The sequence below is a fragment of the Oratosquilla oratoria genome, chromosome 1 (genome assembly GCF_046742065.1).
Source record: "Oratosquilla oratoria isolate Oo_2021 chromosome 1, ASM4674206v1, whole genome shotgun sequence".
NCBI classification, from domain to species: domain Eukaryota; kingdom Metazoa; phylum Arthropoda; class Malacostraca; order Stomatopoda; family Squillidae; genus Oratosquilla; species Oratosquilla oratoria.
In genome coordinates this window covers 135497805-135511638 of record NC_134777.1, presented here as the reverse complement: position 1 = coordinate 135511638, position 13834 = coordinate 135497805, and the positions used below count along the sequence as shown (strand labels likewise).

Sequence of the window (13834 nt, the reverse complement as noted above, 5' to 3'; positions counted from 1 at the left end):
TTCTATCACATACTCTCCCAAACTCTGCCACCAACTTCCTCAATCCCTCCTCCGATCCTGCCACAATCGCAGTGTCGTCCGCAAACAATAGCTGGCTCACCTCCCACTTTTCTCCATTTTCTTTAACCATCTCCAATCCCTGACCCACCACCCTCGCATTTACGTCTCGCACCACCCCATCCATGTATAAGTTGAACACGAAGAAAAAAAGAAAAGTGTGAGAGGTATAATGCTATAATCTGGAAACACATAACCTTTGCTCTGGCATCCAAGAACCTTCAAGAATGTCAACGGGAAACAGCGTTGCCTGACGCTCTTCATTCAATTAGACCTTTGCTCCATACAGCCACCAGTGCTATGCCACACGAGAGGCTCTTCTCGTACCAGTGTCGATCTCTCAGTAACCATTCATTGCCAACTTGGTTATCTGTTCCTGGACCTGTGAAAATCCATATGAACAAGTTGCATAAACGGGGCAAAGGAAACATAGACTGGAAGTGAAGTGTTTATTCCCAACATTTCATCTACTGACTTTCTCAAAGGAATGAGCATACTGGATTGTGCGGAGTTTATATACACACTTGGTGGCTCAAGGGATTATACGAGCATAGAACACTGTGTTCTGATTGGCCCACTGAGACAGCCAATCTTGAAGCGCTATGCCCGCTGCAGATTTAGCCCAAGTGAGGTTGCCAGCCTTACTATTGATGTTGGGACAGGTAGCAAAGCTTCTATGGATTTCCTGGTCTTCTTATCCATACCTTTGTGTAATACCTCGGCCTGGTTCCATTGTGGGAGGTGCCCAGATTAGTTTACATGCACCATCATTGCGCTGGTGAGCCTATGGTGATGGAGGTCGGCCTGATCCTTGTGTTAAGCCTCCTTTTTGTCTCTCCATAATATGCTTTATCGCATGATGTACATGGAATCTTATACATGACACTGTCCTCACTCCCCCTCATCTTGGTTCCGCTTCTTTATATATCACAGATCTTCATTCCCAATGTTATCACTGCTTTTACTTTTGTGCTCCTGAGCATTCTAGTAATGTCTCCTATCTTCTCAAAGTTAGGAAGCACCATGTACGATGTTCTGTTGGTGGCGCTGCCTTCTCTTTCTTTTAACCTGCCCTCTCTTTCTTTTAATTTACCCATCCCAACATCGATAGTAAGGCTGGCAGCCTCACTTGGGCTAAATCCTCAGCTGGCATAGCGCTTCAAGATTGGCTGTCTCAGCGGGCCAATCAGAACACAGCGTTCTATGCTTGTATACCCCCTTGAGCCACCAAGCTTGTATATAAACTCTGCATGATCCGGTATGCTCATTCCTTTGAGAAAGTCAATAGACAAAACATCAGGAATAAACACCTCACTTCCAGTCCATGTTTCCTTTGTTGTGTTTATGCAACTTGTTCCTGGACTTGTCTTACTATGACGTCACATTCACTCCAGTAAATATGAACCCCTTGATGAGGTTCAGTTGTTAGAAGCAAATCCATAACACACTCATGTAAAATTTGCTGATGGACACGAATCAACAATATCAGTGCATGACTTGGCCCCAACTGGTAACGTATCTTTGTATGAGAGGCAAAATTATCTCAATGTCGATCCCTCTATAGAGACTGATTCGGTGAAGATTCTTCTGGTTCCTACTGCCGATACATCTTAAGTTGAATTCTTCTGATATTGTAGGTGATCAGAGTATACTCGTCAAGGAAAGAGATATGAAGGTTGATTCTTTTCCGGCCTGGGTATCTGGTGCTCCAGCTAGTCTCCAATGTAGGAATGAACTCTCCACTCCTGCACATACTGGCCCTAAACAACTGCACCGATCTATATGGGGACGTCACAAGCCTCTTCACTATATAGAGCAATGATTTTCAATTTGCTCTTACATTGTTTTTGCACACACTATTGTTTTGTCTAGTATATTCCATACATCCACCATTATGTGGGAAAAGCATTTTTTTTTCAGGTTTCTTCTATAACTGTCCTTTTTTAGCTTCCTTCCATGTCCTCGTGTTTCTTTTATCCCAATTTAGTAAGTCGTCTCTATCAAGGACTTCCATACCTCTCATAATTCTGTAGATGGTCAATAAGTCATCTCTTTCTCTTTGTTCCTGAGTCAGTAGTTCTAGTTTTGACAATCTTTCTTTGTACCTCCCATATGATTCTCTCGTCCTATTTTGTAACCAATCTGTGAAACCCTGCTTCTTCTCTTCTACACCCTTCTTTCCTTCCTCATCCCACCACTCACTACCCTTCCTTCTATTTCCTCCCATCCTCCTCCTTGTTCCACACACCATCTTTGCACACCTTGTGATTCCCTCCTCCATTCCTAATTCTCCTCTATCCTTCATCACCTCCCACTCCTCTCTCAACTTCTTTTTGTACTCCTTCTCCTTTTCCTTCTCATCCAAACAGTTTACTCTAAGCACCTCCCCACCCCCTGTCCCCCTTCTCCCTCTCCATCCATCCTCAACCCACTTCCACCAAAAAAAAAAAAAAAAAAAAAAAATGATCTGATATTCCCTCACTTTCACCCTAGAACATGTACATCCTTAACTCCTCCTACTATTCTCCTGGTCACCACTACATAGTCCATTAATGCCCCCATCTACCACCCTTCCATCCACCACCCTCTCCCATGTGTACTTATACTTGATTTTCTTCCCAAACACTGTATTTGCTATCATACCTAACATACCTAGACTCAAATTCATGTATGGTTCCAACTTTATATCTTTGATTTCCAGTTATCATATTAAGATTTGAACTCATACATTGTTTGAGTTTGGGCTAACACTTTCTAAGTTATTTCACATATTTATACATCTATATGGAAAACTGTATTTCTTCACATCCTTTCAATATGTGTTCTTTCTTAATTCACATCCATGACCTCTTAAAGCCCTCCTATCTTTAATCAGAAGATCTCTTCTATCAATGCAATCTATCCCCTTTAGTGACCTGATCACTGTAATCATATTACCTCTTTCTCTTCGATATTTCAAAGTTGGTAGACCAGGCTGGGGACCAGTTTGGTTGCTACCATTCCTATTCTCTCAATCTTGCTTATATACTTCACTCTATGTGGGGACCATACTACCGATACATATTCCAGTCTTGGACATATCAGGGTTTGAATGATTTTTTCTCTTCATCCACACAATTGAACGCCACTTTAATCTTCTGCAGTAGTCCATATGCCTCTCCCACAATGCTGCTGCTATGTCTGTCAGGTGACAGGTTGCCTTTTACCAACACTATGTATATACCTAGTTGTATTATATGGGAAAGGTAGCTATACTCGTAGTGACCTGTCTTTGTATCTTGCAACATCTAGTTTGTTCTTAAATTCTTGTATGATGTTTGCATACACTATTGTTTCATCCTTCCAGACATCCACCACTCTGTGTGGAAAACTTTCTTTTCAGGTCTTTTCTATAACTATCCTTTTTGAGTTTCTTTTCAAGTCCCCTTGTTTTCCTTTTATCCCACTTTAATAAGTCTTCTCTGTCTTTTCTTGGATGATGACAATGCAATGTATAAGCCCACCTCTTTGACATTAGTGAAAAAATTCAACTGGTAAATTAGTTTAATGATAGACACTGAAACACTGACTAAATTACATATTATGACTAAATTACATATTCAAAATTTATTAAATCACTTACCTTTCCATAAAGTAGTTTGGATCACTCTCTGAAGCATTAGAATGCTTACTAGGTTTGCCAAGTGGATCAAAGAGAACTAGCATCCCAAGTGTAAAACAAATCATGACAATCCAGCAATAACCAACCACAGCTGTAAAATAATATAGTAAATAATTTTGGATAATTGTCTCAAACAACAAATAAATAAATAAATAAATACACCTAGGTGTTAATACAATTAATCTAATTCAGAACCAACAGAATGCAACAAAAAACAAACAGCATTAGCAGCATACTACTCATCTATCCACAACAACCTACCACCCAAACCATCCATACAGAAACACATTCACACCCAAATAACTAAAGAAGCCCTTCAAAATAGACCACCTAAATCAATACTCTAACAAGAACCCACCCATTCCACCAACAGTACTATCACAGAATTATTATGATTCATAATACTTCTGTGTTAGTATGGTCTTAGAGGGCTGGAGGGTGGCGGTGAGGTGGGTGGGAATGGAATTATGCTTTTTGACTTTGGCTACCTCCTTTGTCAGGGGGAAAAACCCTTGGTATATGTATGCATGTAGTACTGTCTTAATAATGGATGGTGTCCTGGGCAACAAGAAGCATGCTAGTGTGGTTGGATGGGTGGTGGATGGGAGTGGAATGGTTGGGAATAGGTATGTACCTTTTGACTTGGCTACCTCCCTTATAAGGAGAAAAAAACTCTTGGTACATAGATAAGATAGATAGACTAATGCAAAATAGACCTGGCCACAAATTGAAACTGCCCCAAATGCAACCACCACTCAGAAGACACACAATATCTCATACTACTATGCTCCACACTAACAATCCCCAGACAAGAACACAATATCTCTTCCTTTGGTGACTTAAGGCCCCACCCAGAGGCTATTGCTGATTTCTTGGGAGGCTGTGGGTATTTTGCAAAAGAGACCAGGGGCAACAGATTGACCTAACTCTATCCATACTTATCCATTAATAAATTAATCAATCCACTGATACCAGCCTTTTTGCAACATCTCACAACCCCCAAGAAGCTGACCAAGGCAAGTTCACACCGCTTCATGAAGAAGAATTTTGTGCTGCTGTCATCTCAAAGGAGCCAGTGCTGGGCCACATAGCAGAAAAAGCTCCATATCTATGTGGTGGTTGTATCTGGGGAAAGCTAGTTATCAAAGTGATATATCCATGCACATTTTTTTTCTTGATATCTGCTGTCTTGATTTTCACAAATCAACTTTCTCAAACACATCCACATTTTATATTTGTAAGAGCCAATAAAACTACAGTAATTCCTCCTATATCCAGATTAATTGGGCCATGGAGGATCTAGATACATGGAGTTTCGAGATATGCAGTTTTTTATTTTAGTGTAGGTATTTACCTAATTGTATCTACCTAATTGTATAATGGAATAGGTGTTCCAACTCCCGAACTCCATTTATCATACTTTGCTTTAAATTTATCTATGGTATTTGCTTGCACTATATCAACATTTAGGCCATTCCACTGGTCTACACATCTATTATATGCAAAACTATTTCTTAATATCCCTAAGATATGTAGTTTTTCTTAGTTTGTGATCATGCACTCTTGAAGTTCTCCTGTCCCATACCTTTCATAAGTATTGGCAGAGTTGTCTCTCCAGTACAATCTACTAGTCCAGTTGCAATCCAAACAGTTCCAACTACATTCCACACAATCTCTGGGATTTTGAACATAAATCTGTAAAGAGAAATAGATGTAAAATAATTTATTTATTTATATACCAAGGGTTTTTCCCCTTACAAGTAAGGTAGTTAAGTCAAAAGGTACATACCCACTCCCACCCATTTCACTCCCATCCACTACCCTTTCCTCCCTCTCATCTTAGCTCCTTATGGATGACAGGCCATCCCTGTATCCTGCCCACTACCCTGGGTCAGAAGTAATCTAGTAAGATACAGTACATCCACAGCAAGGCCCCTTTCATTTAATTGGCAACCCCCTCCCATTTCCATCCCCTTTTGCAGAAAAAGAGAAGACAGGGAGAAATCCCTTCAGGCTATGTCAAAATACCATTCACACATAACCACTCCCTAACCCCCCCATGCCCTGCCCCCTCCCTTCATTGCATCACAGTATCATCTAGACAGGAACGACCTATTAGTGTGGGAAAACGGTAAAACAAGAGGACACGGTAAAACAAGAGGACACGGTAAAACAAGAGGACACGGTAAAACAAGAGGACACGGTAAAACAAGAGGACACGGTAAAACAAGAGGACACGGTAAAACAAGAGGACACGGTAAAACAAGAGGACACGGAAAAAAATTGAAAAAGGATAGTTATAGAAAAAACTTGAAAAGGAACAGTTTCCCACACAGAGCAATAAATACATGGAACAAATTAGACAACAAAACAGTATGTGCTAACACTATACAAAGTTTTTAAGATAAAACTTGATGCGGAGAGATACAAAGACGGGTCACCACAAGCATAGCTCCCCTCCCGTATATTACAACTAGGTAAATATACACAGACATTCTAAACACACCCCAATCTCCTGCTTTCTCCCTTCCTTGCTTAACAGTCATTCCCTTCTTACTTAATGCCCCTTTCATCCCATCCATCCATCTCATCCTTGGTCATCCCCTCAAGTTCACTCCCTCCACCTCTGCCTTCCACACTTCTTTTACTAATCTTTCTGGGTCCAAACCATCCCAATATTCTTTCATCACCCATATCTGCCATATTTTCCATCCCCACTCTCCTCCTCACCTCATTTCTCAATCTAACCTTGTAACCTCTACCATTCTTCTCAGACATTTCATCTCTCTTAAATTCTAAGTTTCTGTTCCATACAGTGCTGTTGGTACAATCACCACTTTATATAGTCTCCTCTTTGCATCCATTCCTATACAAAATAAAATGAAATAAATGAATAAATAAAAAATAAAGTAAATACATACAATAAACACCATCTACAATGAATTGACACAGCCCGAAGGGATTTCTCCCACTCTTCTCCATTTCTGCATGAGGAGATGGAGAGAGGGGTTGCTGATTTGATGAAGCAGCCTTGCTGTGGATGTATTTTGTCTTGTGGCACTGCTTCTGACCCGGAACAGTGGGTGGGGTGCGGGGGTGGCCCGTCATCTGGAAGGGACTGGGATGGGGGGGCGGGGGAGTGGAATATGTGGGGATGGAATGGGTAGGAGTGGATTTTATGCCTTTATTTTTTGGCTACCTCCCTTGTAAGGAGGAAAAAGTCTGTGGTATATGTATGTACTGTATGTACATTGCCTGCACAAATTATCATTTACAGACCGGTCTCACTAACAAGCACAATAGCAAAAATTTGTGAAAGAGTTGTCAAAAACAGATGGGTTAAATACCTGGAAGAAAAATCTATACTGAAACCAAATCAATTTGGATTCAGACAAGGGAGATCATATACAACAAATTTGATCTGCTTTTACTCAAGATTAATAGACATAATACAAGAAAGAAATGGGTGAGCGGACTGTGCTTTTCTGGACCTGCAAAAGGCATTTGATAAGGTACCACATAAAAAACTAATAAAGAAGATAGAGTCAAAAGGTGGCATCGGAGGAAAATTATTGGCATGGATGAAAGACTTCCTGATTGGGAGGAAAATGAGAGTTGTAATTAGAGAAAAATTCTCCAACTGGGACGAAGCAAAAAGCGGTGTCAAGCAAGGATCAGTACTGGCCCCAATCACGTTCGCCGTATACATTAATGACAAGAAGGCGTGGAGTGCTATATGAATTTCTTTGCAGATGATGCAAAATTACTAAAGAAGGTAACAATGGAAGAGGACTGCAACTCATTGCAACAAGATCTGGACACGATCTGGAATTGGACTCACAAGTGGGAAGTAAAATTTAATATAAAGAAATGCAGTATAATGGAATTTGGAAAGAGTAAAAACAGAATATCAAAAGATTACAGAATTGGGGAAGAAAAAATAAAAAAGCAAACTTGGAAAAAGATCTGGAGTGATGATTGGAAAGGACATGAAACCAGATAAGCATATAAAATATTAGGAGAAACCTAAAACTTATTGAGGTCAATCAAAGTGGCATTTGCTTATATGGATGAAGAAATGATAAAGAAAATACTAACTACACTAATAAGACCAAAACTTGAGTAAGCAGCATCACTTTGGACACCCAGTTCCAAAAAGAATATTAAGAAACTAGAAAGATTACAAAGAGCGACAACCAAACTAGCACTGACTCTCGCCGAACTAACATATGAGCAAAGACTGTCCAAATTGAATCTACCAACTCTGGAACAAAGAAGAGAAAGAGGAGATTTGCTGACTATCTACAGAATAATGAAAGGAATGGAAGTTTTAGACAGGAACAACTTGTTAGTGTGGGACAACGGTAAAACAAGACACGGAAAAAAACTGAACAAGGATAGTTATAGAAAAAACTTGAAAAGGAACAGTTTCCCACACAGAGCAATACATACATGGAACAAATTAGACAACAAAACAATATGTGCAAACACTATACAAGATTTTAAGATAAAACTTGATGCGGAGAGATACAAAGACGGGTCACCACGAGCATAGCTCCCTTCCCATACATTACAACTAGGTAAATACAACTAGGTAATATAGACACGGTAAAGGAAACATGGACTGGAGGTGAAGCTTTTATTCCTGACGTTTCGTCTAACGAGAAAGTCGTTAGACGAAACGTCAGGAATAAAAGCTTCACCTCCAGTCAATGTTTCCTTTACCGTGTCTATACAACTTGTTCACATGGATTTACAACTAGGTAAATATATCCATTTTTCTGTTCTACTTTACTAAATTCTATCTATATACCAAGGGCTTTTTCCCCCTTGCAAGGGAGGTAGCCAAGTCAAAATGCATGTACCCACTCCCACCCATTCCACTTCCATCCACCACCATTTCCTCCCACTTATCTTACCTACTTGTTGATTAAGAGTCATCACTGCCTCTCACCCACTGCCCTGGGTCAGAAGCAATGCAGCAAGACACTGAATTCTATATACATACATAGATATACCAAGGGCTCTTTCCCCTTTACAAGGGACATAGCAAAATTCAAAAGGCATAATTCCACTCCTACCCATTTCATCCCAAACCATTCCACTCCCATCCACCACCCTTCCCTCCCTCTCATCTTGGCTCATCATCATGCCCATTGCACTGGGTCAGAAGCAATGCACCAAGACACAGCACATCCATAGCAAGGATGCTTCATTCAATCAGCAACCCCATCTCTGTCCCCTAATGCAGAAAAAGAGAAGACAGGGAGAAATCTGTTCAGGCTACATCAAAATATCATTCACAAGGAGAAATATATAAAATGTTGGTTCAACAAAAGATGTAGTGAGGCTAAAGCAAGGAGAGATAAAGCCTGGAAAAAATGGAAGAAAAATAGAAAAACATCCAACAAGCAAACATACAAAGCACTTAGAAACGAATATGTAAACATACGCAGGAAGGAAAAAAGGGAATATGCAAGGGATATTATAGATAAATGTAAGGATCAACCAAAACTCTTTTACAGATATGTAAATGACAAAACAAAGGACAAGCATGATATAGTAAAACTACGCGAAGGAGACAAGGAATTCACTGATGATACAGAGATGGCGAATGTTATGATCAGACATTTTAAGTCTTTATTTACAATCGAGAACTCAGCCCTGGGAGAATGATCAGTTAGAAAGTTCACCCAAAATGAAGGAAATAACAATAACACAGAAGGAAATAAGAGATCTAATAAAAAGCCTAGATGTCAGAAAATCGCACAGTCCTGATGAAATTGTAAATTGGATATTAAAAGAATGCATGGACAAACTGACTGACAAGATACACAAGATATTAGAGTTCTCATTAAAAGAGGGCAAAGTACCACATGATTGGAAAAATGCAAACATAGTGCCAATACACAAAGGAGGAAACTGGGAAAGTCCTACAAACTTTAGATCAGTATCCCTCACAAGTACAATAGCCAAAATATGCGAAAAGATCATTAGAACCCAAGAAAAATGCTTCTCTGCACCCCCTCTAAAGTCACTGAACGCCTAATACTTCAACTTGTCACACCACATATTCCCCTTGCTGACTCACAACATGGTTTTAGGCCACTACACTCTACAAACACTCTTCTGATAAACCTCACACAAAGAATTTTAGATGGCATCAATTCAGATAGGCCCCACCACAGAACACTTCTCATAACATTAGACATTAGTAAAGCTTTTGATGCTATCCCCCGCCACAACCTAACAAATAAAATACATAACACAGACATGCACAATAACACCAAAAGATGGCTGGCCAATTATCTGGCAGGTAGGAATGCTTATGTGTCATATAATGGCCAATCATCGCACATCAGAAACATTAACAATGGAGTACCACAGGGCTCTGTTCTATCCCCCACGCTCTTTAATCTATACATGCATGACTTACCCACATCAGACACCTCAGAAATACAAATCTCTTCCTACGCAGACGACATAACAATCACATGCACACATCGTAACACAAAGCTGCAGAAATAATCCAGCCATACCTTGATACACTCAACACATGGTTCATCACAGACTCAAAATAGCTCCAACCAAATCTACAGCAACACTTCTCACCAACTGGACAAAAGAACACAAATACATACCTCATCTCTACATCAACAACATTCTAATACCACACACAAACACACCGAAAATTCTTGGTGTAACATACGATACATCCATGTCTTTCAAACAACACATCACAAACATAAAAAACAAATGCACACCTAGACTTAACGCACTAAAGTCAATCACTGGAACAACATTTGGACAAAACAAAGAAACTAATACAACAATATACAAACAATGCATACGCTTAGTGATGAATTATGTGAGTCCTGCATGGGCTCCTAATCTCAGTGAGACACACCACAACACCCTTCAGATCATACAAAACATAGCCCTAAAAACAATTACAGGCTGCACAAATACAACACCTACAGACCATTTACACCATGAAACAAAAGTCCTCAAAGTCAAGGACCACCTCGACATGAGAGGCACACAAACACTTGCCGCAGCCACCACAAACACATCACACCCGCTACACTACATAGCAGAACACCCACACCAAGAAAGAACACCAAGAAACATTAAAACAACACCCAAAGACCTATATCACACACAGATACTCTCTTCTCTTCCTCCACAACCACATTGCTGCATGCCAGACCCCCTGATATCCACCCTTCTGAATCCTCTCTCCCACGAAAGGACAGAGTCCACCTGGCCAGACTGCGGTGTGGCCACCATCCAGCACTTCTAAGCTACCAGAAGAGGCTGGATGACCGCATTGTGAACAGCTGCCCAGGATGTAACACTTCACCCCATACCATACAACACATAATGGAAGACTGCATTATACACAATCATGCATGCAAACAACACAACATACACTCTATAAAGGATTTGTGGGAAAACCCAGTTTCGGTTGTGGCATTCCTTGGGGAGACGGGACTGCTCGGACAGACAGTCTAGGGAACGACAACAACAACATTTGGAGGAAAACAATGTTTTAAATACAAAAAAATATTGGATTTAGAAGTAGAAGATCACGTACCACAAACCTAATATGCTTTTACTCAAGAGTGATTGATATAGTTCAAGAAAGAGATGGTTGGGCAGACTGCGCCTTCCTGGATTTGCAAGTCTTTTGATAAGGTACCTGGTCTGGATGGATGCCATGCAGAATGTCTAAAAAAAGGAGGTACAGTGATGGTGGACTGGCTGGTGAGGTTATTTAATGTTTGCTGGAGAGAGGGTAGAGTGCCGGAGGACTGGAGGAGTGCCTGTATAGTTCCACTTGACGAGGGAAAAGGGGACAAGTCTGAATGTAGTAGTTTCAGAGTGATTAGCTTGTTAAGTGTAGTTGGGAAGGCTTATGGGAGGATCTTAATTGAGAGGATTAGGAGAGGAACAGAGGGAGTAATTGGTGAGGAACAGTGTGGATTTAGGACAGGTAGAGGTTGTGTAGATCAGATTTTTGTGGTAAGACAAATATGTGAGAAAGCTATAGGAAAGGGGAAGGATGTTTTTTGGGCTTTTATGGATCTGGAAAAGGCTTACGATAGGGTAAACAGAAAGGCACTGTGGGAGGTTATGCAGATATATGGGATAAGGGGAAAGCTTCTAGGAGCTGTCAAGAGTTGTTTTTATGAGAGTAGTAGAGCTTGTGTCAGGATTAGAAATGGAGAGAGTGAGTGGTTCGAGGTAAAGGTGGGACTTCGTCAAGGATGCGTTATGTCGCCCTGGCTGTTCAACTTATACATGGATGGGGTAGTGTGAGAGCTAAATGCAAGGGTAGTGGGTCAGGGATTGGAAATGGTTAAAGAAAATGGAGAAAAGTGGGAGGTGAGCCAGCTGTTGTTTGCTGACACTGCGCTTGTGGCAGGATCGGAGGAGGGACTGAGGAAGTTGGTGGCAGAGTTTGGGAGAGTATGTGATAGAAGAAAGCTAAAGATAAATGTGGGTAAAAGTAAGGTGATGAGATGTACAAGGGGTGAAAGTGGTAGTAGACTGGAAGTGAGCATTAAGGGAGAGCGACTGGAGGAAGTGGATACTTTTAGATACTTGGGTGCAAATGTGGCAGGAAAAGGTGGAGTGAAGGTAGAGGGAGAATGTAGATTGAGAGAAGCGAGTCAATGCCTTGGTGGATTAAAAAGTGTAATGAGAAATAGACATTTGGGAATGGATGCTAAGAGGAGACTGTATGAAGTAGTGATTGTGCCAACAGCACTGTATGGGGCAGAAACATGGAACATAAGAGAGGAAGAGAGGAGTTTGAATGTGTTTGAGATGAGGTGTCTGAGAAGTATGATGCGGGTTACTAGGCTAGAGTGAGAAATGAGGAGGTGAGGAGAAGAACAGGGGTGGAAAGGGAGTTGGGAGATAGGGTTGATGAAAGAGTATTAGGATGGTTTGGACACATGGAAAGAATGAGTGAAGAAAGACTAGTAAAAGAGGTATGGAAGGCAGATGTGGAGGGAGTGAACATGAGGGGACGTCCTAGGATGAGGTGGATGGATGGGGTGAAGGGGGCTTTGGGGAAGAGGGGAATGTCTGTTGAGGAAGGACGGGAGAGGACAGAAGACAGTGGTGAATGGAGAATGGTTGTATATGGATGATGTTGTGATGCATGAGGTGGAATGGGCGGTGGGATGGGGGGTGAGGTAGTGTGAGCAAAATTTGACGCAGCCCGAGGGGATTTCTCCCCGTCTTCTTTTATGCATGGGGGGACGGAGAGGGGGTCACCGATTTAATGAAGCGGCCTTGCTGTAGATGTGCTGTGTCTTGCGACACTGCTTCTGACCCAGGGCAGTGGACAAGGTGCAGGGATTACCCGTCATCCAGGAGGTGCTAAGATAAGAGGGAGGGCGGAGGGGTGTGGAGTGTATTCAGGGATGGAATGGGTGGGAATGATTTTATGCCTTTTCCTTTTTGGCTACCTCCCTTGTAAGGAGGAAGAAGCCTTGGTATATGTACCACATAAAAAATTAATAGACAAAATTGAAAAAATAGGAGGAATTCAAGGCAGTTTGTTAGAATGGATAAAGGACTTTTTAAATGGAAGAAAAATGAGAGTGGTTCTTATAGAGAAAAACTCGAAATGGGAAGAAGTAAAAAGTGGTGTCCCCCAAGGCTCTGTTCTGGCTCCCTTAATGTTTGCCATATACATAAATGATATGGACGAAGGAGTGAAATGTTACATAAACTTATTTGCCGATGATGCTAAATTGCTGAGGAGTGACAACAGAAGATAACAAATTGTTACCAGAGGATTTACATAGAGTATGGGAGTCGAGTCAGAAACGCGAAATGAATTTCAACATCAAGAGATGTAGCATAATGGAGTTTGGTAAAGGCAAAAATAGAGTCTCAGGAAACTATATGATTGGAGGTAAAGAAGTCAAAAAAGTGAAATCAAAGAGAGACCTGGGAGTAATCGTCTCAAGTAACTTGACTCCTGACAAACATGTAAACAAGATATTTGGAGAGACTTACAATTTGTTAAGATCTATGAAAGTGGCCTTCGACTTCATGGATGAAGAGATGGTTAAGAAACTAATTGTTGCATTAATA

At 40.9% G+C, this 13834-nt stretch overlaps 1 protein-coding gene across 11 annotated transcripts in view; it reads right to left on the bottom strand.

Moving 5' to 3' along the window:
• LOC143027327 (diacylglycerol lipase-beta-like) overlaps positions 1-13834 on the bottom strand; it is a 418191-nt gene that overhangs the window by 323778 nt on the left and 80579 nt on the right. For all 11 annotated transcript variants that reach the window (XM_076188602.1, XM_076188608.1, XM_076188615.1 and 8 more), the window contains exons 4-5: positions 5304-5413; positions 3680-3809 (exon numbers count right to left, since the gene is read on the bottom strand). In XM_076188602.1, coding sequence (XP_076044717.1) covers positions 3680-3809; positions 5304-5413 — 240 coding nt within the window. The remainder of the gene's footprint in view (positions 1-3679; positions 3810-5303; positions 5414-13834) is intronic.